The sequence below is a fragment of the Lissotriton vulgaris genome, unplaced genomic scaffold (genome assembly GCF_964263255.1).
Source record: "Lissotriton vulgaris unplaced genomic scaffold, aLisVul1.2 SCAFFOLD_3018, whole genome shotgun sequence".
Taxonomy (NCBI): domain Eukaryota; kingdom Metazoa; phylum Chordata; class Amphibia; order Caudata; family Salamandridae; genus Lissotriton; species Lissotriton vulgaris.
This window is the reverse complement of record NW_028243156.1, coordinates 1-26,430: the sequence shown is the minus strand read 5'-3', so window position 1 is coordinate 26,430 and position 26,430 is coordinate 1. Positions and strand designations below refer to the sequence as shown.

The 26,430-nt window shown below is 47.3% G+C and overlaps 1 protein-coding gene across 1 annotated transcript in view; it reads left to right on the top strand.

Annotated features, from left to right (window-relative positions):
• The window catches only part of LOC147668689 (brefeldin A-inhibited guanine nucleotide-exchange protein 1-like), a gene marked incomplete at its 3' end in the record, with an annotated part of 274,357 nt that extends 248,284 nt beyond the window's left edge, over positions 1-26,073 (top strand). The window contains exons 14-15 of the mRNA XM_086948511.1: positions 7,453-7,525; positions 25,941-26,073. Of these exons, the coding sequence (XP_086804637.1) occupies positions 7,453-7,525; positions 25,941-26,073 (206 nt within the window). The remainder of the gene's footprint in view (positions 1-7,452; positions 7,526-25,940) is intronic.
• Between the last annotated feature and the right edge of the window lie 357 nt (positions 26,074-26,430).

Here is a 26,430-nt window from a genome sequence, read left to right as displayed (position 1 = left end):
CTCAGCTAATGCTTCCTCCACTATGTGGCCGATAACCGTGGTTAGTCTGTCTGTTGGATCCCTAGTCAGTTTACAGTATGCCCTGGTGTTGCTCAATTGGCGTAGGCATTCGTCTCGGTAAGAGTCCGAATCCATGAGCACAATTGCACCCCCTTTATCGGCCGGTTTTACTATCAGTGACTCTGTATTGGCCAATGTTCTCACTGCCTCTTGTTCTTTTTTCGACAGGTTAACGAAGAGGTTGCATTGTTGTTGGTTCAGTTGTCTCAGGTCATGGTCTACCGCCTCTTCGAAAGCTAGGACTTTGGCTGGAAGTCCAACAGTAGTTGGGTTAAAGGTAGATGGTCTCTTAAGTCCAGTGTTCTCTATGCCCTCCACCAAGTCCGAACTCTGTTTGTTTGCAAAAAGATAATGCAACCTAATTTTTCGGAAGAACTTTCCCATTTCGATTTGGGCAATAAATGGGTCACCTCTGTTAGTAGTTACAAACCCTAGTCCTTTATTAAGGACCAGTTCTTCCGTGTCAGTTAGGACATGTTTGCTAAGGTTTATCACGAGGCTTGCCCTGCTGATGTCCCCGCTTGATCCTAAGGGATTTTCTTCCCGTTCCTCAGATCCATTGTCACGGGTGGGAGATTCCAACGGACTTGTCCCTGTTGTTGGGCCCTCTGTCGTCCTCTCGGCCGTCCTTGGCCCTGTCCTAAAAAAGGCTGTTGATTGTATTCGGGGTATAGTTGTTGTGGTCCAAAAGGACCCCCCGGCGGAGGAAAGGATGGTGGACCCCAAGGTGTTGGTTGCCACCATGGCGGGATTTGTGGTTGGCCAAAATATTGATTATAGCCCCTCCAGTTTCTCCTATTGCTTCCCCTTCCTCTAGTACCGCCTTGTGTGTTCCCTTGATTTGAGGAATCCGAGTCAGTGGATACTTCATCGGAACTAGATGTTCCGTATGTCGATCCCCCTTTGCGACCATTTTTATTAAAGGGTGCTGGTACATAAGTGTCGCTTGTGTACGGATAGACCTTCTCAGCAGAGAACTTGGCCAGGTCCTTCTTAAATTTCTCAAGTTTGTTCAACAGGATGGAATCCCTGAACTCTTTACTGGTTTTGTTACCTTCTGTCCTTTTCCGAATATCTTCCCTGATAATGTGGTCCTGATCTGGCCCTCTAGGGTTTGTATCTCGACTAGTATTTTGTCAGCCATTTTTTTAGCGGTCTTAATGATTAGCACCAACCAATCCCGGGTGCATTTCCATTCTATAAGATACCAATCCCTACGGAAATCTTTGTCATCAAGGAAAAGGCAAGGAGCATTGGTTACAATTAGTCCACTTGGGGCACAATTACCCCTCAGATATTCTGCCATCGTAATGCCATGGACACAAACTCTGGTCTGATTCTTTTTCAATACTAAGACCTTAGCCCATCCGTCATCATTTGTTGCCTGGACAGACGGCAAAGTGTCCAAAATACTAGGATTCTCAGCCAGAATCGATTGGACCTCAGCCTCATCGAACGCCAGCCCTAAAATAGTGGCCATAATTAGCGAGAAAACTATCAGCACACCAAATTTGCACGCAAATGGTCCCATGATTGCTGGAGTACGTGTTACCTTTCCTTTCTACAGCGAATTAAAAACCGGACCTGCAGCCTAGGCTGCACAAATACACTAGAACACCAAAAGAAGGTCCCAGGGGAGTTTTAACGACCCTGACTGTTATGCCCCCTATCTGACAATGAAACCAACAAAGAATAGCAGTGAGTCAGAAGGCCAACTAAATTATCTATCTAACAGAAAAACAACAAAGGTGTTGATAAACAAGGAAGGAAAATTGTGAAGGAAGCCAATCAGTGTGAACGAGTTCCCATCAGTCCACCATCGAGACCGCCCTTCATCATCTGGGATCTCTTACTCGTCAAGAGAACTGGTAAACCACAACAGACCGCCAGATGTTGTTAACCAAATCTAGGGTATACCAGAAACACTAACTCAGATGTGAACAGGGTGTGTCTTGTGGGAAACTGAATAGCAGTGCTAAAAGTGAAAGTGTTAAAGTGAAAAGAAAAAAGAATTGCTCTAAAATTGGATAGTGATGGGGGAAAAAACTTTTAATATGCACCCCTTCACTCCCAAATCAATAGACCAAAGAAAGCACAGTTAGTAATTCTACCGACGTGCATGGACCAGGAAGTCGGACAGTTCTTTCTCGAGTGAACCACTAACGATAACAATCGTGAAAGGGCCCTTGATAACATCAGCATCAGGACCTTGCTGCGTCACCAAGAATAGTTCATACTTCAAGGATTTAAACGTTAGAAGACGAAGAAGGAGATCCAGCACTAAGGAACAAAGCAAAGACCATAAAAGATGAAGTGGAGGAAGGCATGTAAGGAGTACCTCACAGCAGCAAAGAACTGGACAGAGCCTGAGTAACCGGGGAGATGCTAATTGAGAAACTGAAATGTCCCACCCAAAGAGAGTGAGCAGAAGACCAAAAAGGCTCATTGACGAACTATAAAATAGGACAGATGGTCGCCAACATCAGAGACAAAGAGAACAATTATCATTGTTGTTTTGTCAGTGTTGTGTGTGTGTTTATTTCGTGAACGGGTTTTCTTTTTTCTTTCTCTCGCTCTCTCTTGTTCTTCATTCTCTTTCATTGTCTTATTCTTCTTGCAATTTAAACTAGTTTCTTCTCAGCATTTGTTTTTTCCACCAAAGGGGGAGCTATTGGAGCGATGTGCAGGGGGGCACTTGGACCCTGCACAGAACACAAGGTGAGGGAACTAGCCACCGGACACCACTTCCGGTCAGGGAAGGGGGACGGGCATTATTCAGCATACCTACGAGGAAGACGGTAGTGTCTGCTGGCACTGCGACACTGTGAAAGAATAAATAAGAGCTGGAGCACCTACCTGTCTTGTGTTGGCTTTGTGGCTGGGGCAAAGCAGGACATAACAATATTACAACACACTTAGGGTGACCAGACGTCCCAGATTTTCCCGGACAGTCCCGATTTTCAGAGGACTGTCCTGGTGTCCCACCACTTTTGTTAATTTTAAATACATGTCCCGGTTTTTGGGATGAAGGTCAAGTCTTCCTGCACAGCAGAATTTATGGGTATGCTCTCCTTTCATGCGCCTCTGAAGTCTGACATAATATTTGTTTCTACCAGGCGTCTAAGGAATAGGTCACTGCCTCCAGAGAGACAGAGTGTAGAGGAGGGGGCAAGGTGGAGGTCCTGCGATTGCTAAGTCTATGTAAACACGGTTGTATGAAGTTACAACGCATTCCGTTGCAACGCTTGCCTTTACCAAGCATGCGTTACAACGTGAATTCCATTCCCACGCATAACCTTTACCACGAATATTCCTTTACCACTTATATTTTTACAACGATTTTCATTGTATATTCATGCATGGTAAGGGAGTGCTCTTGGTAAAGGTTATTCCCCCACCCCCAAACCCATCTTACAAATACCCCTCCCCTGCCTTAACCCTAAAATCGGACCCCTGCATTTTTTAAAATATAAAATTCCCTTCACCTCTCCACGTCATCTCGTCTGTCGTCTCTTCTCCATGATCTTCCTTGTTGACGTTGCATGTCGTAAAGAGGAAACGGAAGTGTCTTTCCGTTTACACTAACAACGTTGATTGCCTCCATGATCGGTACTTTATCAGGTGAGTTTTCTTGGGGGGATGGGGGCCCCCTTGTCTTTTCGCACGCATTTTTTGGGGGGGAGGGACTCCCCAAAGCCCCCTTTTTTAATTTTAGCATTTACCACACATGCCTTTACGTATCTCGTAGTAAAGGTATGTGTGGTAAATGCTATTTGTGTTAACCACGCATGCGTTGTAATGCATGTGTGGTTAATATTATGCCTGGAAAAGGCCGTGTTGTAGTAGTTTGTGTGCGTCTATAAAGACATTTACGAGATTTACGGGCCTAGCACACAAAACAATCTATATATACTTTTATGTGTATAAATGTGTGTGTGTGTGTGTGTGTGTGTGCGTGTGCGTGTGTGTCTATATATATATATATATATATATATATATATATATATATATCAAGTGAGCAAGGACGTCTTGTCCGAAACGCGTCTGTTCGGCATTTTCACCCGCACTTGAAAGCTCAATAAAGCTGAAAATAACCAAAGACTGGCTCTGGCGTATTACTATGTCTACGCGCCCGGGTTCTGTGCTTGGATCTATGGCACGGCTACCGGCTGGATTGTGATATATATATATATATATATATATATATATATATATATATATATATATATATATATATATATATATATATATATATCTCGTTTTTAATTAATGATTTTTTTTAGGGGCTAAACAAAAATCGGGACAGGTCAGATATAAAAGTAAGACTAAAGGCTTTAGTGCTGATCTGAATCCGCAGGGGTTACTGATTGTCCTGTGGGAAGGGTAGAGATTCCACAGAGTGCTAATCTGAAACCGCATTGCTACTGATTGTCCTGGGTGAGGGCGGGGTAGTTGGGTGGAGATAACGTTTAGCTGTGTAAATATCCCGCTGTCGGTTTCCGGGTTGTAGGCAACAGAACTGTGCATTTACGCTGTTCTTGTTTCTTTACTATAAACAAGAAAGCAAAACTGATCTTAATAACTGTGTTATTTCGGCAATGCGTTTGACTTAGGAGCATGCCATTAAGTCATTATATTCTGCTGTTCTCCTGCTGATTTACAACCACTTTGCACAATGAGTGACAATGGGCCATTTTCATTACACTCTTTGCAACGTACTCACGATCTCATAGCCCACATCCATATCCATATCCATACTAATATTATAAAGAGATAGCCCAAACCTTTGAGGCGGGTAAGCTCAGGAACCACAGCGCCAATCACAACACCCAATACAGCATTGGAAAGGACAGTTTCAGCAGATGGACATAGGCTATACAGCAGCCCACCATATACATTAGAAGGGTAAAAGAACGTTGGGGGCAAAGTAGTCTGTGGTGGGCGTGTGCGTTGAGCTGGGGGCGTGTCATACAGCGAGGTGTGCGGCATTCGTCTAAACCCTGCTGGCGAGAAGCGTTCACAGTAGTCCGTTGTGGGCGTGTGTGTTGTGCTGGGGGCGTGTGCATACAGCGATGGGCGCCTGTTCGTCAAAACCAAGCGTTCAGAGTAATCACTTGTGGGCGTGTGCGTTGTGCTGGTGGCGTGTGCATACACAGCGATGGGCGCGGCATTGTCAAAACCAAGCGTTCATAGTAGTCCCCGTTGGGCGTGTGCTGGGGGCGTGGGCATACAGCGATGAGCGCGGCATTCGTCAAAAACAAGCCTGCAGAGTACTCCGTTGAGGGCGTGTGCGTTGTGGGCGTGTGCATACAGCGATGGGCGCGGCAGTCGTCAAAACCAAGCTGTATGCCACGCTTGCGAGAAGCGTTCTGGGTGGGACTACCGTTCCAATACCAGTGGGCGGTGCATTTGGCAATTTTTGGTGCGTTGGACTTTGACATCATGTGGGGCGTCTAAGTGGCGCTACAGCGGACAAACACGTTCGCGGGTGACACAGTTCGCATGTTGCAGTAGGGTCAGGTACAGCAGACAAACACGCTCGCAGCTGTAGCCGGTACAGACGTTACCATACTGCTCCGGTGCTCAGGCGGGTGCTGAGGCGAGTCAGTGTAGCAGCGGGGCTAAAAAACATTCAACAAACTGCTGTTTCACACAGGCACAGCATTGCGTGCCCGCTGTCAGGCACTGCACTGTCAGCCCAAAGGACTTCAAACCAGGCGCACAACATCGAGAGGGCCGCAGTCTGGTACTGTCAGCCCAAGGGACTGAACAGCAGACACAGGCTGGAAACGTCATCGCTGCTGAGGCACATATCACTCGGGCGGTTCCTGCCACTGACTGCACAAGCGGACGCACATGTTGCCCAGAAATGTACACCTACTGTTACCGTCTAAGCTCAGCTTAAATGAACAGGTAAAAGAGGACATACAGAATACCCATGATTCCTACTGATCTACCATTTCAATTTAAACGCTTGCAGTTCCCTATTAACATTGCGTTTGCTTCCTCCATTAACAAATCACAAGGTCAAACATACAAAGTCATAGGCGTCGACTTACGGGAAGACTGCTTTACTCATGGACAGTTATGTCGCACTCACTAGGTCCGGCAATGTCGAAAACCAATTTATTCTCCGTCCCGACTCGCATGAAACAAAAAATGTGGTAGACCGTGAAATTTTGAAATAAATTTGCCTTGCCTACTAAGACCATTGCAGACAATCTATTTCATCCCCGGACAACGTCTGGACGGGCTGCTAGTCTTAAATAAAAGTCAGAAACTGTAGAGCTAAAACGTATGTTATTTTTATTGTGCCTTCACTACTGTCAATCATTACTATTTTCTTATTCCAATTCCGGTTAGACTTTCTCTGATAGCTGAAACGTGCATTTTTTTTTGGCATCGAGAAAACCTGGAGACTGAGTGTTCAGTCCCAAATGCAGAAACTATAGCAGTGATTTATTTCGGAAATATTGGATTATGGTGATGACCTCTGGACGATAATGTACAAATTTTGAGATTACTGAGCAGAATGCTCCTAGGGCCAGATGTACAACGTCCAAAATAGCGACTTGCAGTTTGCGACTCGCAATTTGCGACCCCATTGGGAATGGCAGGCTCTTCCAGGTATGGTGGCCTGCTGGGTACAGCAGATCACCATGTCTGGTACTGCTTTTAAATAAAGCTGTATTTTTTATAAATGTAGGCCGTTTTCCTTAAAAGAAAACGGGATGCATTTAAAACAGAAAAAAATGTAACGTCTTCGTTTCATTTTTTTTATGGCAGGGAGTGGTCCCTGGAACCACTGCCTGCCCCTAAAAAATATTTTCCCATGCATTTGCAAAGGGGAAGGGGTCCCCTGGGGACCCCTTTTCTTTTGCGACTGCATTACCACCCTCTTGAAGAGGGTGGTATTTTGCTAGTGTTTTGCGCCTGCAATTGCATACACAAAAAATTCATACATGGGCTTGTGCACGCTATTAGGAAGGGATCGCCCTTTCCTATTAGCGAGTCGCAAAACCTATTTACATTGCGACCCGCTAAATAGGCTTTCTGCATGGCCCATGCTGTTTTTTCATGCAAAAACGGTCGTACATCTGGCCCTTGGTCCCCAATAACATCCTATGAAAAAAACAGATTTCCACATTCCAAGATAACCTTTCCCATACTTGAACACTTTAAAGGACATTCAGAAGTCACAGCTTCAGCAAAAGAAATAAAGATAGATTCTGTTAATTTTGCGCATGAAAATAGGGTTGGGTTTGTGGCACCCAAATTTTATTAACTAAACTTGCATACTTTCAATGCTTAATATAGTTGATTCCTGTTTTATCAGTTGTCTGTCCGAATATATGTTTGATAAATGCTAACATTTGCATTTTGTTTCTTAAGGCTGTTAACTTGGCAGTCGACTGCTGGGGACAATGATGTGATGTCTCATTCCGACGTGAGAGAGAAACAGCTGGTATGTTTTCCAAAGTAAACTCCAGAAGAAATGCTGTATTGAAAAATCAAATTTCCGTGTGTTATATTTACACCCAACGTTTGTCTGTCATTTTACTATATAGATTTACGTAATTGTGAATGTGTTGTAAATGCATTAGAGCAGAAGTCCACGATTCTCATAAAAATGTATTGTGAAGGTAACAACATTGCTTCCAAGCATATGACAATACATTACAAACATCGGAATAATTCCACTATGACTGAATACAATTATAAGATTGGCGGAAAAAACGCCACCAAACCAGATGCAAGAGATTAGTCTAGCAAATTCTGCAGAGATCGTAATGAGATGGACACCTAGGGCGAACCTCATCGCTGCCAATTTGAAGTTCAGCATTCTAAGTGTAGCACTCGACACAATGTGTTCACAGACCATTGGTTGGACAATTGTAAACTCTACAAGCAGACAGAGGTTTATGCTAATTCTAAGACCCAATGCTCTGCAGACTTTTTAGGCCTTGTCTTTTAGCTCACATTAAATTAAAAAGTCATACAAGGTCAGTGTATATCGAGGGAAGAGACGGTAAGATGTCCAGATGTGCTTGGAATACCTAAACCAATTGGAACTTTGCTTACAAGTTATTGCTTTTGTCTAGACATTTCAGGCAGAGACAAGATTTCTGGCCCAGAGAAAGGATCAACCCAACTTTTATACATACACTTTCTTAGATTGACGCACTCAAGGCTTTACATTCCCAGTTTATTTCGTCAAAGAGCGGTCTGAGTTGTATTTTTGTATTTTATTTAATAGAGACAATTGGGATGACATTAATGAGGGTTTCCATTAATTAGAAGCCCACGGAACTCTAATCTGGCTTCTCATGGGCCATCTATTAAAACCCATGCCATAAAGTTTGTTTTGTCAGAAGGTAGCTGTTTCTGATTTGGGATTATGAAACATATAAATAACACAAGAATAGGTGGTCAGTAATATCAGTCTATTCATTGGCAAGTGGCAGGAGATTGTGGGCCTAACTCTAGTAACTGATACATTACTGCAGAGGGGGTGGTATAAAAGGATATGGCTACAGTCATGACTGTAATCCCAGACATTTAGTAAGTATCAGTGAGACTCAGGAGCATAATGTACATCCTCCAAAACAAAAGGATCATTCATCATACATCAAGGGATGGAGGTGTCACAAGTGCAATAGGTGCAGTGGCACTAGGAAACAAGGTTTCTAGGAGCCCACTGAATTCCATTTATGACTGTATTTTAATACCTAACCAGTGAACAAAGGGCTTATTTTTCTTGATTGTGCCGTGTCCATTGCCGCCTTACTATGCCATTGTGAGTCATTTTAGTTAGTGTTTATCTTGCATTTCATTACAGATCTTCACACTGTCTTAAGAATTGCCAAATTCAATTCACTTTGTTTGTTTCTGAGGCATTAATAAGGAAACCGGAGTGAATAGTTCCACAATCCAGAGAATCTTTTCTACCATTTATGGCACCATGGAATGTCCCCTCTCTTTACAGCTTTAGCCTAATGGTTTGCATATCAGTTCCATTTTGCTAGCTTCAAGGGAAGGTCTCCTTCCTGTTATTTGCCATCAAATATTACATTTGTTATTCAAGTAATACTTACAATTACTTGTTCTTTGCTAAATCGCTGGGAAAGCCCTGCAACAGCATACCCTTCACTATCTCAATTTGCCTGCTGCCTCGCTGGGCCCTTTTTTGTGAGAAAAAAATGTATTGATGGGTGGACCTCCATGTGATGGCAGCCAGCTCAGCAATTTGTTTGGTTTCACAAAAACAAATACAAAAAAGCTAGGTTTGTTTCTAGAAACAGTATACATGTTCCTGATGCATCTAGTTTTCTCCTTGAGAATCAGGGACATTGTTTTATTTTTCCTGCCATAGTATGCCATGCCACATAATAATAAATGACTTAAGGCTGGTCCTAAAAAGGGTGAGCCTTCTATTAGTCATTAGCCAGCGGTCCTTTGGTAGGTAGACCGCCATTTAAGGTTTCTGGCCATCGGAGCCTGCTGCAGAAACCTGGTGCTTCCTCCAGCTCTTAATGAGGTGGTGAAACTGCGGGCTTGGCGTAGCCTGAGCTCTGCCCATTCACAGCAGGCCCTTGCAGTGTAAAATTACCAAAGAGCCTTTAGTGAGTTTTTGCTCAAAGATATAGGAATATGTTAGTCACCATGGCATTTAGTTCTGTTCAACTCTTACTACCCTTCTTCCCTCCCTAATTACTAACAAGTTTAATCAAAACCCTCCTTCTCAGTTACTGAGAATGTTTACATGTTGATAATGCATTGAATGTGACGTTCATATATTTTAGTCCGTCTTCACCTATTAAAATATAGCTAGTTTAGCTAGGTCATTGTGGAAAAGTTGAGTACTTGACTGATGTAATTATCTTCCTTTGACTACATATATTTTTAATGGCAACTTGGAGCCTAAACGTCTTGAGTGCACATATTTGTCCAGTTCTGTAGTATCACATTTTTTAGTTCTACCAGCATGTTTTTTTCTAAGGTAATTGGTAGAAACTCGCTTTTCTCATATTTTAATCCTTTATAAGGATGCTGAGGAATAGGCTACTTTTGAAACTCTCCCTCTGGAAATATTTTTTAATAATCTGTGAATCCCAGCCAGTTTACAATCAAAAATGTACTATGCCTTTGTTTTTACTTGGAAAAAGTAATGATATTAAATGTCTTGTGCCTATCTGTCATCAAATTTGTGACATGTTTAGGCTAAGGAATTGTTGTTCAGGAATGATAAATTAAGTTTTAATTTCGAGTTCTCAGCTAGGGTGTCACGGATCTCACTATAGTTATGTCAATTGACCTATAAATACTGGGTTATGCAGAGAGGGGCATGCATCTTGGAGGGAAAGCACAGACCTATGGAAATCAAAATCTTATGTACTAGCCTTTTGTTCAGGGATGACCCTTTGCTCTATTTGGCTAATAAGTAGATTCCCCTTGTGGATCTATATCATGAGTAAATGACTTCCAGTTTATTTTTTTGAAAGTCCTCCAAAGTGTGATGTATTGCTTTTTATTGACCACAAAGAATTTCACTGTAAAGTCTCAGAAATTGTGCAGCCAACTTGCTTGTGTACTTGACACCCTCGATCTATAGCATTAAAAAACATACACTGTCTGCAAATGTATACCCCTTTGTAGCCAGTCTTTCATCTCTCAATTGCCTGTCTCATTATGTGGTGTATTCTTCCTTTTTGTGAGAAACTTAGGAGAGGGATTTGTCTGGAGAATAGGGATCTGAAGATTCTGTGTACCAAGTCTTATTTCTTCTGTTAATTGCATGGAATTTAGAGACCCACAGTAGACAGCAGAACACCCTAAATATAGACACACATATGCCATTTATTTACATCTGACCTGGTATTGCCCACATTTGGTAGAATATTGTAGGCAGGTGACATATCAATTCCAAATAGGCTTACAGATTGCATTATGATAGACATTTTTAGTTTGCCTATTGAGAGTGGGATTGATCTGCATTAAAAATAGGATGCAAGGGGGCGTGGCTAGCAGCCGATCATGGCGGCAGCATAAGGGGCGAGCTCCGCGGCTGAAGCGGCCTCTTCGTCGATCCGACATACAATCCGTCACTTCTACAAGCCCTACAGGCAGGTACCAGAACCCAGGACCGGGTGGAGTAAGCAGCGACAAGCGGCGACAAGATCCGACGTCCGCTGCCCGAGATACATCGAAGCCTCGGATCGGCCTGCCCCAACCTCCTGAGCCGGGACCTCCCCTGGCTGTCGACCCAGCAGGAAGTGCATGCTGACCGGGGGATCTAGACCGGAAGTGCCCGTGAGGCGGAGGAACCGATAGACCGAGTACGTCCTGGAGAGTCGGATGCAGAGATCCGCGCGGACCAGGAGAGTGGTGATTAACGAAGTGGTCTCTGGCGCCCCGACCGACTCTGCGGTCGTCACCAGTAGCACCGAGAGTCCAGGAGACGGAATCGAAGTGGGCGTCCGCCATTTTCTTGATCGGAGTCGTCGCTACGCATCTGGCGACAATCGACGCTTCTCGCCTCCCGGTGGACGCCGCTGAGACCTGATCTTTGCCAAACCGGACTGGACAGGGGGTCCACACCGCTCCTCGCATCCTGGAGCGTAGGGGCATGAGGAGCGCAGCATTTAGCGGCATGGCGGGGAAAGGCCCCAAGGGCGGCGTCACACAGACCCGTATTGACCGATTTACCTCTGACAAGCCTACCGTCTCCCCAGCGGGGAAGGAGCAAGGTGGAAAGGCGGCCGATTCTCCAGGAGGAAAGAAAGCGACACTAGACGACGTCATGCTCGCACTGGCCCAACTGCAAACGACCGTTGGCGGAATCTCCACGGATGTCACCCTACTTAGAGCGGACCTCCACAAAATGTCGGAGAAAGTTAAGAGCATGGAGGTGGTCACAAAATCCCTTGTGGAGGACGTTTCAGAACTTCAACGCGAAATGGGAAAGATGGCGCAGGACAATAGAATGCTCCGGGAGAAGCTGGATGAGCAAGAGGGGCGTTCTAGGCGAAACAACATCCGCATTATAGGGGTGCCGGAATCAGAAGGCGTAAAGGCTATGGATCTCTTCGTAGAGAGCCTGATAACGAATGAACTGAAGCCGAAGGGACTGTCCAACTTTTTTTCAGTGGAAAGGGCCCATCGAGTCCCGGGAGGTCAACCGAAACCGGGGGCTACCCCACGACCCATCGTGGCACGCTTGTTTAATTTCCGTGACCGGGACGCAGTCTTGCAGGCAGCCAGAACCTCCCCTCCTCTCAAGATCCAAAACGCTACCGTTGCCATTTTCACCGACTACACAGCAGAAGTCGCCCGTCGGCGGCGAACGTTCTTTGAGGTGAAAAAAGAACTGAGGTCCAGAGAACTGCCATATTCCATGCTCTTTCCTGCGAGACTACGGGTGGTGGCAGAGAACAAAACGTGGTTCTTCGACAACCCTGAAAACGTACAGGAGTGGCTCGAGGGATGGAGACCGGGTCAGAACCACAGACGGACAAATCGTTCCAAGAAGGATCGAACTGGAGGCCAACGCCAGGACTCCCAGGCTTCGGGAGGGGGAACCGGACAACAGTGACTCTTTGGGAGCAGAAGGTGGCAGGGAAGAGTTCGAGGAACAATGACCATCTGGACAACTTTCTTGTTTGTTTTGGTACTGAGACTTTAATGCTGCATACGCGCTTCCCGCCATTGGACACTGGGTGAAGGGCCTCCGAGGGTGTGAATGAGAGACTGCCGGCTGCGGAGAGTCCCTCACCCCAACGCGCAAGTACACTGTTTGGGGGATGGGGTATGCACTCTGCTCAGTTGGGGGGGCGGGCAGTTTTGAGTCCGTGCAGCAGGAGGGCAAGGGGGGGAGGGGGAACAAGAGTTGGGTAAGTTTGCACTAAGGGACTTTTTGGTCCTGCAGCTTCATGTTCTAAGCACACGTAGGCTTCTAGGCATGTTTTACGTAACTGAGAGCATCTGGTCTGTTCGAGGCACTGGGAGAATGGACTGTGAGATACAGTCACGCCTGCCCTGCACCTGCCTCCACTTGCCACCTCGCCAACGGCGAGGGGGCTTTATGGCGGATCACTGTTTTTCTTATGGCTGAAACGGATAGTCACACCACAACGAATCCACTGCTTGTCATGTCCTGGAACGCCAGAGGTCTAGGGGATAAGATTAAGCGGGGGCTGGTGCTGCAGGGGATAAGGAGACGGGGGCCGGCTCTCATTCTCCTACAGGAGACACACTTGACGGGGCCGGCCACGAAGGCCCTAGATAGGAGAGGCTATCATATGATAGTACACGCTGAGTTCACTTCGGGGTCCCGTGGCACGGGTATCCTGCAGAAGAAATCGTCCCAGTTTATTGTAAAGTCTACAGCAACCGATACTCATGGCCGATTTGCGGCAGTTCATGGCCAGTGGGAGGGGAAACTTTTAAACGTAGTTTCTGTTTATATACCACCAGCACTACACTCTGAGACTTTGCCAGATCTTGGCAAATTCTTGCTGACCCTCCCTGATGGTGACCTGCTCATAGGTGGGGATTTTAACATGGCACTCACGACCACCTTAGACCGTTTCCCCCCACGCACACACATAGAAGGGCCCAACAGGCTCCAGACTTTTCTGAATGCACAGGGGTTGGTGGACATATGGCGTACACTACACCCTAACCAGCAGCAATACACGTACTACTCGGCCACACACAACAGCCTCTCTAGGATAGATCATTTTTTCACTTTGATTAACGGACATCTTACTGTAGCCGAGACGAGTATACAGCCACGGGGTATCTCAGATCACTCACCACTCACTTTGACGATCACCACCACGGCCACGAAACGACAAAGTTTATTTCCGATCTTCCCTGGCTATCTAAAAGTTCCCCAGATCAATAAAGACCTGAAGAAGACAACGCGGCTCTACTTCGAGAAAAACCGGTCCTCGGTGGACTCCCCCTCTACGTTATGGGAAGCGTACAAGACAGTGTTCAGGGGTCAGGCCATAGCCGTAATTGCGAATCATAAAAAGGCACACAGACGAGAGGCCTCGGACATAGAATTGAGCCTCGAGAGGGCCAACATAGCCCATATGGCAAATCCTTCGGAGGACACTCTCCATGATCTCCAAGTCCATCAGCGTCGCCTCACTGACCACCTGCGAAGGATCACGGTGTCGGACATTGCGGCAACGCAACATAGGGTCTATGACATCGGGGACAAGGCCAGTAAACTGTTGGCATGGTTGGACAAGAGGCAGGGGGGAGGGAAGAACATCCTACAACTTACTGACCCAAATGGCAACAACCACACCCGCCCCGACGAGATAGTGGAAGTCCTCGCGGATTATTTTACCGAAGTGTATACCCCAGAGACGGTGGTGGGAGAGGGTGAGGTCCGGATTGCCCTTGAGCACGTTCCCCTGCCGGAATTGACGGCAGAGGCGTCAAAAGACATAGATGCGCCCCTGACGGTGGAGGAGATTCAGTTGGCTATCGGAGCCCTTCATCCGGGTAAGGCTATGGGCCCCAACGGGATCCCCATTGAATGGCTTAAAAGTATGACGGAGTCCCTGAGCACACCCCTACTTAACATGTACGAAGAATCTAGAGTGAAGGGTACGCTGCCGCCGGATCAACGGATGGCAACTATCGTAGCAATACCGAAACCTGGTAAACCCCCCAGCGAATGCTCGTCTTATAGACCCATTTCCCTGCTGAACCCGGAGGCCAAAATTATCGCTAAGGTGTTGGCGAGCAGGCTCCTGCCGTGTTTACCCCAATTGATCCACCCGGACCAATCCGGCTTCATGCCACATCGCAGCACTGCTTTAAATCTCCGCAGGGTGCATGGAGTGGTGGCGCGAGTCCCACTGCTACGGGAACCGGCCGCGATCCTTTCACTGGACGCCAAGATGGCGTTCGACATGGTGGAGTGGAACTATCTCTTTGCAGTGCTCGCACGTATGGGTTTTGGCCCGGTGTTCATTTCATGGATACGCATGCTATACAGAGACCCCGTAGCCAAAGTGGTGGCCAATGGCCACATTTCCAGAACCATATCCTTAGGCTGAGGCACGCTACAGGGGTGCCCGCTTTCACCCCTTCTCTTCGGTTTTGGAACCGCTGGCGGTTACGATTCGCACCACGCAACTCCTGAAAGGAATTCAATGGACCCCGCAATGGGAGGACAGAGTGTCCCTCTACGTGGACGATATGCTGATTTATCTTACAGACCTGGGAGAGAGCCTCCCTAACCTCCTGGCTCTCTGTATGGCACATGGGCGAATCTCGGGCTACACCATTAATTGGGCTAAGTCCATAATATTTGAGCTACGGGGACCACTTCCGCCACTCCCGGATTCCTGTCCGTTAGAACTAGCACGCACGTCCTTCAAATATCTGGGGATTCATATCACCCGGGACGAGGCAGAGTTCGCACGACTGAACTTGCAGCCCCCCTTAGTCCGTCTCCGTGGTGATGTACAACATTGGAAAGAACTCCCCCTAACGCTACTAGGACGGGCAGCGCTCTTTAAAATGATGGCTCTGCCACGCTTCCTGTACGTCCTTGAAAACGCTCCGTATTTGGTGCCGGATAGCTTCCTCCAGAAAATAACGGCACAGATCTCAGGCCTGCTATGGGGCAACCAACCAGCCCGAATCTCACACGCAAAATTGAACAGGGGGTGTTATGACGGGGGCATTGCGCTACCCAACATACAGCTGTACTACTGGGCGGCTCAGCTCAAAATCCTTAATCAGTGGATACACGCCCCGCAAGAGGATCCAGCGTTCAAGGCAGACAGGGCACAACTGGGTACGAACAGTTTACTGGCCCCACTGTACCACCGTGGTGTGGCGGCAAAACTTACTGGGCCTACGAAACTAACAGTTCGATTATGGTACAAGGCACAGGCGAAGTTGAAACTCACACCTCTGTGGGATGCGAAGGCGTTGGGCCACCTGCGGCGCTCCAAGGGCTTCACGCAGTGGGACAACATCGGCATCTCCACAGTGGGGGACATGTGGACGAGGGAAGGAGTAATCTCCTTTGCAACTCTGCAGGAGCAATATGAGCTGGGGGACACAGAGCTGTACAGGTACATTCAGGTCAGACACGCACTACAAGCGGCGATCCCGCCCGACACATCCCCACCCGAATCCTCCCCTCTGGAGGGCCGTCTACTCACTGACTACTTGCAGGAAGGGGCGACATCGATGACGTACCGCAAATTGGTTAACAATATGCCTGATCCACTGGGGAAACTGAAAGACAAATGGATGCTGGAGGTGGGTGATCTAGACGAAACCGAGTGGAACGCAGCCATGGCATCCCCACGTGAAGCAGGCATATCTTCCAAATTCCGCTTGGTGCAGTTAAAAATTCTACACAGAATTTACTACACTCGCACGACGCTACACAAACTGCACAGGGCTGATCATCCGTACTGTCTTAGAGGTTGCGGAGCAGAAGGCTCTTTCATACACACGATTTGGGAATGTCCACTGATTGTGAGTTACTGGCAACGGGTATTACGCACCATGGCCCAAGCACTACACACTTCCCTCACTCTAGACTCATGACTGTGCCTGCTGAATGTCTGGGGGCCGACCGACCTCACCTTTTATGCAAGAACTTGGGTTACAGTGGGGATGGTGACAGCGAAACGAGATATAGCCCAGAAGTGGGGGTCGGCTGATCTCCCCACACTAGCCCAGTGGATCCGCAACATGGACATGCTCATGCTGACTGAGAGGGCGGTGTATAAACTGAGGGATAATCCACGCAAGTGGAACGGGGTATGGCGGCCCTGGAACTCCTATAGGGGGGATATATGTGAACCGCTGGAAGAGGACGATCTTGAGGCATCTGAGAGTGACGAGGACCTCTGATTGGGTGTGTGAATGATTGTTGGGTGATATCCACGGATGCGGGCTGGACCTACATTAAGAAGATGGTATGGAGGGGGTGAAATAGGGCAGGGGGTTTAGGAACAACTGATTGGTCCCCTTGTGGATAGACTGTGATGCGAGATACTGATGAAACTACCTCACGTACGTGCCGAACTATGTGTGCTCTTTTTATTGTTTAAGTTTCTTAAAGGCAAAACACAGACACAAAAAAAAAAAAAATGCAAACTGTATTTTTACGATACATGTATATTCCTTTTCATCATGTCACCAAGATGGCTGGATTCACGCCAGGACCCCAGAGGGCTGTTACACCTTCTATCCTTCTACGTTTACTATGTAGTTACAAAAGACCCTACGAATGTATATGAATATGTGGCTGATGATAATGACGATGCTATCTATGTTTTGCACCAAAAATATCAATTAAAAAAAAAAATAGGATGCAAAAAGAAATGTATCTGATGGCGACTTCTAGCCACAGATTCCTTACCTTTGAATTTCTCAGGCGTTAGACTGGATCTGGAAGATTTTTTGTGAGCCGTACCCCCAATCGCCTGTAGGTGGCATCGTTCGATTCCACGTGCGTCGTCGTCCGAAGAAGTCATCAAAGAGGTCTTTGACTTGTCCTCGACCGATGAGATGATGGAGCTTCGATATTCAAGGCCTGGCTCCATCGTAGAGCCTGAGCCGACTCCACGGCTCCCTGACTTTTTGAGTGGCGAAGCGAGCCCCGCCCAACTAAAGGAGTTTTATGAGGCCATACGCCTAATATGTGGGCGACCCGACCCCACCAATGCTTCATCTGACCCCGGGGGAGGAGGTCAGAAGGGGCCCCATCGGGTTCTGTGCCGCCGGCCCCGGCTCCAGTCTGGCCCGAATGATCCGTTACCCGATCTGGACTGGTGCCGGTAGTACCATCTAAACCTTCCCTGATGCTGGTCCTGATGCCGCCGCTCCTAGTGCCACCAGCGCCATTTCCTTTCTGATCCTCTAACCCGACCGGAGCTGAATAGGTGTTCTCCAACGCTGTAATCGGTGCAGACAGGAGCCTTGCCTCCTAGATCAGAGCCTGAACCCTTTTTCCTTGGGTTAGGACTCGGGAAGGGAGGGGTCCCTGGACCCTGAGGACTACCAGCTATATAAAGAAAACTGTAACGTGTACTGGTGTGAGTAATTGGGTGAAGCCAGCAGACTGGATACTTCTCTAGATGCTGGTATGCTTTCTCCCCCTACAGTGGCTACGAAGGAGGAAGCTTCTTATGCAATGGTGGTGCGGCGGGCAATTGTGGTCCTCGACGTTCAGTTGCCCTCAGGAGCAGTCAAGACTACCGTCTTGACAGAGGTGCTGCAACTGGGAGCCTTACCATCATAACCGCTACTCCCGTTCAATGATGCCTTCACTGACATCCTTTTGGACTCCTATGAATAGAATGATTGCCCGCTGCTATCACTGCACGCCAGGGGACCCAAAGTTCCTCATCCAACACCCTACCCCTAAGAACTTTGTAGTCCAAGTCTCAACATCCCATGGCGCTTTCCGTCCCGCTCCCCTGTATAGGGAATGCAAGAAGTTGGACTCTTTGGGGAAGAAGATATTTTCTTCCGCCAGTCTGGCATTGTGGTCCATGAACACTGCATGCTATTTAAGCAGTCATCCCCACTCTCTGTGGAACACGGTTGTGCAGGTGCTGCCGACATTACCGGAGAAGGCCCAGGCCATACTCTCTAAGGCTGTTGCAGATGGGAGAGATGCAGCGAAGTTCACTGTCAGTTGTGAACTTGACCCAACCGACTCTGTGGGCAGAGTGGTTCCATAGACAGTGGCCTTTAGGGGCCTCGCCTTTGGGGGATGTTCAATCCTCGCTTATAGACATGCCCTTTGATGGCACCCGTCTCTTCAGAGACGAGGCGGATTTAATGAAGGAGCGCTTCAAGGACAGGCAGTCTACAGGCATGTCTTTCTATGGCCCCATGTCACCCTCAATCCGCCTTTCGCTGCTTTCTTATTTACAAAAGTGGCTTGCAGCCACGCAAGGTACCTTCCAGCCACCGAGGTGCATATGCTCCCCAGCCTCTGCGTGGCTGAGGGTACTGTACCCTCCTGGGTCAGGTAGCCAACAGTCTGGTCATTCCACAACCCCTCGACAGCGGCAGCCTCCAAACCCTCCTAATCTGCTCCATTACCTGCCTACATCAAAGAACGCCTTGGGGTTTGTAACCCCACACGATCATTAAGGTCCTCAAACACTCAGCTGCTGTGTTGTCCCCGCTATAAATTAGCAACGAAGGGTGGCAGATCTTTTTCAGTGGTGGTTCCACAGATCTGGAATAAACTTCCAGAGTCTCTTTGCAAAGAATCAAATCTGCTGCATTTCAGGAAGTCTCTAAAAACACTCCTGTTTAGGGAAGCCTTAAGCACTGCTTAGTTCTACGGCCACATGCATCTTTCCTTTCACCTACTCTGCTAGTATCGTCTTCTTCTGTCACAAGCGCCTAGAGACCTGACGGTGATTTGGCGCTATATAAGCTGTAGTTAACAATAACAAAGTTAACAATTCACATTCAGTTGGCGGCAGGATTCATCATCACCTGCCCAACGGCAGTCCATAACATCGAACAGGTGGGGTTTGCAAATCTTCCTAATGGGCAACTCCCTCCCCTTCGTGACAACCGCTTCCCCCAAGCCAACATCACATGACCGGCTTACGAAGGATCATCTATCCCTTCCCTGCAATGAAGTCACAGCACTCTGGACCAAGGGAGCCATAGACAGTGTGTCTGTGTCAGAAGTAGGCTGTGGTTGCTATTTTCGCTACTTTCTGGTCCCCAAAAAGGATGGAGGCCTTCATCCAATCCGAGACCTGTGGGCCTTCAACTACTTCCTCAAGAAGGAGAAATTAAAAATGCTCACATTAGCTCAGGTCTGGTTGGTAGAGCTGGATTTGCAGGACGCCTATTTCCACATTCCCAAACTGGCTGCCCATTGACGTTACCCGCGGTTCACGTTAATCCACAAGCACTTTCAGTTTACCGTGCTCCCCTTTGTCCTTACCAGCGAACCAAGGTGATGGTGGTGGTTGCAGCTCATCTGCTCCCCTATCTCAACGACTGGCTGTAGATGGCAGGCTCACCCCAGGCTGTCGTCTCCCACCTCCACACTATGGCAAACCTCCTGCATTCGCTGGGGTTCACCATCATCATGCCAAAGTCATAGCTGACTCCCTCTGAGACGCTTCCTTTCATTGAAGCTGTTGTGGACACATTGCAGTTTCAGGTTTATCCTCCAGAGCGAGGAGTCAGGGATATTCAGGCTATGATACCGATGTTACAGCCTCTATCCTGGATTTCGGTGAGGCAGGCCCTGAGGCTGTTGGGACTCATGGCCTTCTGCATCTTGCTGGTAACTCATGCCCTATGGCATATGTTGACTCTGCAGTGGGACTTGAAGTTCCAAAGGGCACAGCATATGGGGAACCTCTCCGACATTGTCCAGAACTTGAAGGGAACTGCACAAGATTTGCAGTAGTGGCTCACAAACTGTGATTTGATCAGAGGGAGACCTCTCTCCCTTCCATAACAAGATCTTACAGTAGGGGCAAATGCATTGCTTCTGGGATGAGGCAACCACCTGGAAGAGGTGGAGATCAGAGGACTCTGGTCTCCGGCAGAATCCAGACTGGCATTGAAAGACTTTCTACACTCCATGAAGGGAAGGCTAGTGCAGGTGTTCACAGAGCACCACCACCTTGTAGTACTGCAGCAAACGGTGAGGTGGGGTCTTGAACCCTTTGTCAAGAGGCCCCGTGTCTCTGGACATGACTGGAACAGCAGGGCATATCCCTTGTGGTTCGACACCTCACGGGCTCTCTGAACGCCAGAGTGGATGAACTCAGCAGCCAATACCTTACAGATCACAAATGGCATCTCCACCTGGAGGTGGCGCAAGGTCTCTTTCAACAGTGGGGATATCTTTGGTTAGCTCTGTTCACCTCTGCCGAGAATGCGCAATGTCAGCAGTTTTGCACATTGGAGTTTCCAAGGCGGCTCTCGCTCTGAGACGCTTTTCGTCTCCAGTGGAGCACAGGCCTCCTATACGCCTTTCCGCCCATACCACTCCTGCCAAGAGTTCTCAAGAGGATCAATAATGAGGGGGGCATAGCCAAGATGGCGGTATCGGACGCTCGCTGAAAGAGCTCCGCTTCCACCCTGCTGAAAATCCTACTTAATCCACATCAAGGCAGTGCTGCTTGCTGTCATTCTTCCTCACCCATATTTTACGTTCAGGTGGACTGACATTGGAGGCACCCGGGAGTTATGGACCGGCGGGTGCAAAGACAGATGGGCAGTGGCTTACTGTGGTCAGCATCACGTCCGTGAGAGAGCTCGGGAGGAGGGGGAAGTGCAGGCACGGCCGGGCTTCGGAGGACCAACAAGACCTTTGTAGTGAGGGCTGTGCCTTGTTACTCACATTGCTATGTTAGCCTAGGCTTATTAGAAGTTTAAACCCCATTTTACCTTTTTGCTGCTTTTGCACACGACACTGCATATAACTGTTGTTGTAAGTTAGGCTGCGTGAAATGCTTCACATGAGATTGGCTTGTTTTTAGCATCCCTAGACTTACATTGTGATTCTAGTCTGCACACTGAGTGCTAAAGCCTCCAAGGTTATCATAACAAGGTAGATGTTGTTCGGGCTGATCGGCTAATGTTTTAGCCATAACATACCTGCAGCTGCAGCCAACGTGATTCTGGCGCCTTTAATAATGCACTGTAAGCATGATTTCAGACACTTGGAAGAAGCCTGTTTTTCCAGGGAGACAGAGAGCTTTTCAGATCCTGATGTGATTCACACCTGCTGATCTTGGAGGTATGGGGTCCCCCAAACAAGACTAAGAGACCTTCTATATTTTATAAAACATAGGTCCTAGGTAGGGAGGGTGATATACTAGGCGCTATAAGACCTTTTTTCACCATCATTGTAATATGATTTCTCCTTTTGTGTTTTATGGAATTGTAACAATGCTGATCATATTATTTCTAATCATATGTCTGCTTATGTTAGCAAAGATACTGCATCTTATAGCACGTCGTTAAAATAAATATTTTAACCTTTCCCGTGTCTTTTTTACTCCTGTTATGGACTGGTATGAGAGTATAACAAAAGAGTGTTCTTGCTTTCCACCATTCCTGAGTATAACCTAAGTTGCATATTCTGGGTTGTCTAATCATTGGTTCCTTTGCTGTAGGACGAAGAGCTAATGTGACACTGATGCTAGCTAGTTAGGGTTTCTAGCCACTAAGGTGAGTTTTTGGTACACCACAATTCACTGAGGTCCTGGGTCTCTGTACACAATTCTTTGTAGGAGCAGAATCCCTGTGACACCTTGTGGTGGGTGCTTTTAAAGGTTGCTTATAACCCTTTCTGCCTTACTGCAGTCTTAGTTTGAATCACTGATAGTGTTCAGACTCCCAGTGAAGTAGCAAAAAAGGCTACATTAAGCCTATGTTAAACGAAATAATACGTTACTGTCTGTATTAAGTTTCCAGTTGATGCAGTGAATGGAAACTTAACACAGACAGTAACCTATTCTGAAAACTATCAGTCCCCATGGATGCTGCTGCACACCTCCTAGATTCCTGTATTGCTGTATAGTCAAAAGTTACTGTCCAATATCAGTCGGCATAACCAAGCCTCTACTCAGAACGCCTACATTTACACCACGGTGTCAAGACTGGGATCAATCCACATTACTACAGCACCGTGACTTTCCAGTCACTCATCAAGCCTTGAAAAAGTCCATAGGACGAAACGTGTTGGCTGCTGGATGTTTTGCTGGTAAATGCGTATTTGAAAGGAATGGTGATTTGCATTAAAATGACAGAAAAGATCATACAAATATGGACTTTTCTGTTATCACGTTTTCAGATGACTGCAGCACTGCTCTTTTGTGTGCTCAATAACATTCATTACACCTGCTACAAAATACAGTGTTTGAATTAGCCCCACTGACTTTACTCACAGTCCACACTCTATATTCTCTTGAGCGCTTTATTCTAAGGCAAAAGTTCTTTAAGTGGAGCAAATTCAGCATGTAATGTAATGTAAGAGACATTTCTATAGCGCTGCTTTCACTCCAAGGAGTATCTTGGCGCATCCACCTTAGATTTCAGACAATATTAGGATCTCCTCATGATTCACAGCACAGTTAAAAAAATATATATAGGGGGAGGAGCCAAGATGGCGACCGGAGCGGACGTGTAGTCGCCCGGCTCCGCCGGCCCTTGAGCTCCGCAACGCTATCCTGACAATCTTCCTGGTTGACTCCGGCGGCGGAATGCATGTGAGGACGAGCTGAGTGCTCCGTTCCTCTTTCGACTTTCTAGCGCTCCTAGGTGCTGGAGAAACTGGAGGTACGACTCCCGCCCCGGACCCTCGCCTACATGGCCGCTCGTCGGCGGCGCCTGGATGCTTGGATGTGGTCGGCTCGGTTGGACAGTGCGGATGACTCAGTGGAGGCGCCTTCCCATCCGCGGCAATCATCACCGTACTGCTGCTGAAGTTCATCGCGGACTACGCTTGTACCGGAACGGCCGCTTTTGAGGAACCCGTCGGTGGTGTTTCTACGCTCCGCAGGGAAGGTGAGCGATGCACGGTATCTGGCGACCCACATCAGCGCAGACGATTGCCCTCTTCCCGCTGCTTAGCCGGGTGAGAGACGTCTTGTGGGAGGTGTGCCTGATTTGACTTTGCCGCTGGTAGTCTCGAAGCTCCTCAGCGATACTCGCTTCTACTACACCCTCCCCAGATCCGCTACTTTGTTACCGGCGCCATGACTCCCTTTGTTCTCCCGCGGCTAGGGAGAGCTACCATACCCCTGCCCGTGGACAGCCGAGCCCTGCCGGAGCGGTACACTGAACTGCGAGCACCAGCGCTGGCACCCGCCTTAAGAGAACATCAACCTGCACTATCCTACGGCATTATCCTGGCTGCCCTCCGTGATCTCCGTTCGGAGATGGTTGCTGGCTTCCAAGCACTGGGTGATCAGCTGGAAGCCATGAAGTCTACAGTGGCTCGCGAACGCAGCGCTTGCCCCCAGCCGAGTGAGTGTTTGCCTTTGCCTCCCCACGATGATACATTGTTTCCCTGCGCCTGCTCTGCAGTTAGCCTTGTGGATGTCTCAATTGGAGCCGACGACTGGCAGCCCTTTCGCTCCGTGACTGCTACATTGTTTCCCCTTCCCCCTGGGCTTGCCTTCATGTTGCCTGCACCGCCGAGTTCAATGGGTGACTCTGCTGAGCAACTCTTATCCTGCGTGTTGACTTCTGACAGGGGGCCTTCACTCCTCTCCCCGCCGAATCTGTACTTTATTGATGCCCTGACGGACCTAATCATGGAGGACAAAGGACTTTGTATTGATGGCTGGTGGCCATTTTGGGATCCTGCTTCTTCTCACAGGCAGCCATGTTATCCTGATGTGCACGGGGGGAGGGGCTCTCCTGATGTAGTTGGCGTGAAACTCCGTCCGCGATCGGGCCAGGGCTAAGCTGCTCACTCACTGCTGACTGATTTTGCTGGCTGTAGGGGATGGGGTTGGATCTGACTAAAGTTTTTGATGGGCGCATATCGTACGATGTTTTTCCACACCCGCATTGTAGGATTACTTGATAATGTACTATACTTTAATAATGGCCGATGTTTCAATTGTGGGTCTCGGGAGGGCCGGGATATTCGGGTGTTTAGTAACGAGTGGGCTCCTCCCCGCCCTTTTCTCTCTGGGAATGTAGATTGATTTTCTCTCTCTCGCTCCCTATATCAAAGGTATTAATGTTCTTTTCTTTTTTCATTTCTTCCTTATTCTTTCTCGCCTATATTTCGGGTTTTCTGGGGCGACAGGCACTCTGTGGGGGGGGGGGGGGCAGGCCGTAGCCTCCACAATGTTGCAGGGTGGGTGGGGTAATTTGCTGTACTCTTGGTTCTATGGGCCTTTTCTTTCTATTTTCTGTGCTTTAGACTCTGATTCGTTTCCGGGACTGGGTTGGGGTTGGTAGGGTTGGAGCGACGATGTTTGGGGTGCATGATTGTTAGGAAATTGCTGCCAATGTTTTGCACCGCCACGATATACCTGTTGTTAACCTTCGTTGATGTTTTCAGAATATAACGTCGCCTGCCCGTAGCGTGAAGACACTGTGCGGACTCGAATCCTCTTATTATTCTTCCTTCACTGTATCTTTTGGTGAAAACGTTTAAAAAAATTTTTTTTTAAATTAACCTTCACTCCTCCTCTCCCCCGGCGATATGACTCTTTCTGATGCAAAGTTCAATGCTTGCTAGTCTTATTGCAGCTGCTGGGGGGACCGTATTGTATGCACTTGTGCTGATGATGTTTCGTGGCTGGCCCGAAGGTTGTAGGCCCGTATTTGTTCTGCTGTTTATGCACAATAAAGGTTTGCAAAAATTAAAAAAAAAAAATATATATATATATATATATTTCTATTTATCACTTATGGAGCATGTTAAAAGATGTCTGCTTTTGTTTAGTGTCTTGCAGGTTAGCTTAACTGAATTCAGTGTTTTCAATGGAAGGTTACTGTAGCTATTGAAAGAGTTGTTCAATTCATGAGTCATAACATTGGGTTTGAATCTGCTGTATAGTACTGGGTAATAACTTGTAAATTTAATTTGAGGCATAACTATTGCCGTGGATTCATTCTTAGCCAAAGCCATTGCCACCGAACGGCTCAAGTATAGCTCTGGTGCAGTTGATCCGCAATGAGCCAAAGGCACTGCCATGGATTTCATCTGAGGCAAAGGTGCTGCCATGCAGCCACTTTCATGTAAAAAAAAGTGGAGTTACTTTAAGGCAATGTGATCTATAGTCAGTTGTTGGTTTTCAAAATACAGCTCAAGCCAGACTCTCAATTAAGGAAGTTGAAATGTATATGTTCTGATGTTTTAGGATACTGTTTCTCAGAAATCTGTGGACATTCATGAAACTGTTCAGCTAAGAACTGCTGATAACAGACGGCAAACTCAACCCAGTATAGGATCCCCTGGCAATGAGATGCAGCACAATGTGAGGCCTACAGCAAGTAAGTGATGTATAAAGTCACATACTGATTTTGACATTTCACTGTATGTTTACCTTTAGCTTCTTGCTACAGATAGTAGGCATGCATGCAAGTCAGATGTGTTTGCTTTGCCAATTCTAGTGTTTATAATTTACTATTTTTTAAGTGTCTGTATTTCATAAAGGTTGACAATTCCCATCATTTGAGACTTGTTTTTTCCACAAACGATGTGTATTCTGAAATAAGTGCAATTTATTTAAATCTAACTGTCTTTCTCAGTTGTCAGCTATGTGATTCTAAGTAGATCTTTGTATTATTCGTCATGTCTATAATGTTACTGATTAATGTTCACCTTAGCTTTGCACTGTGAGCCTTCCA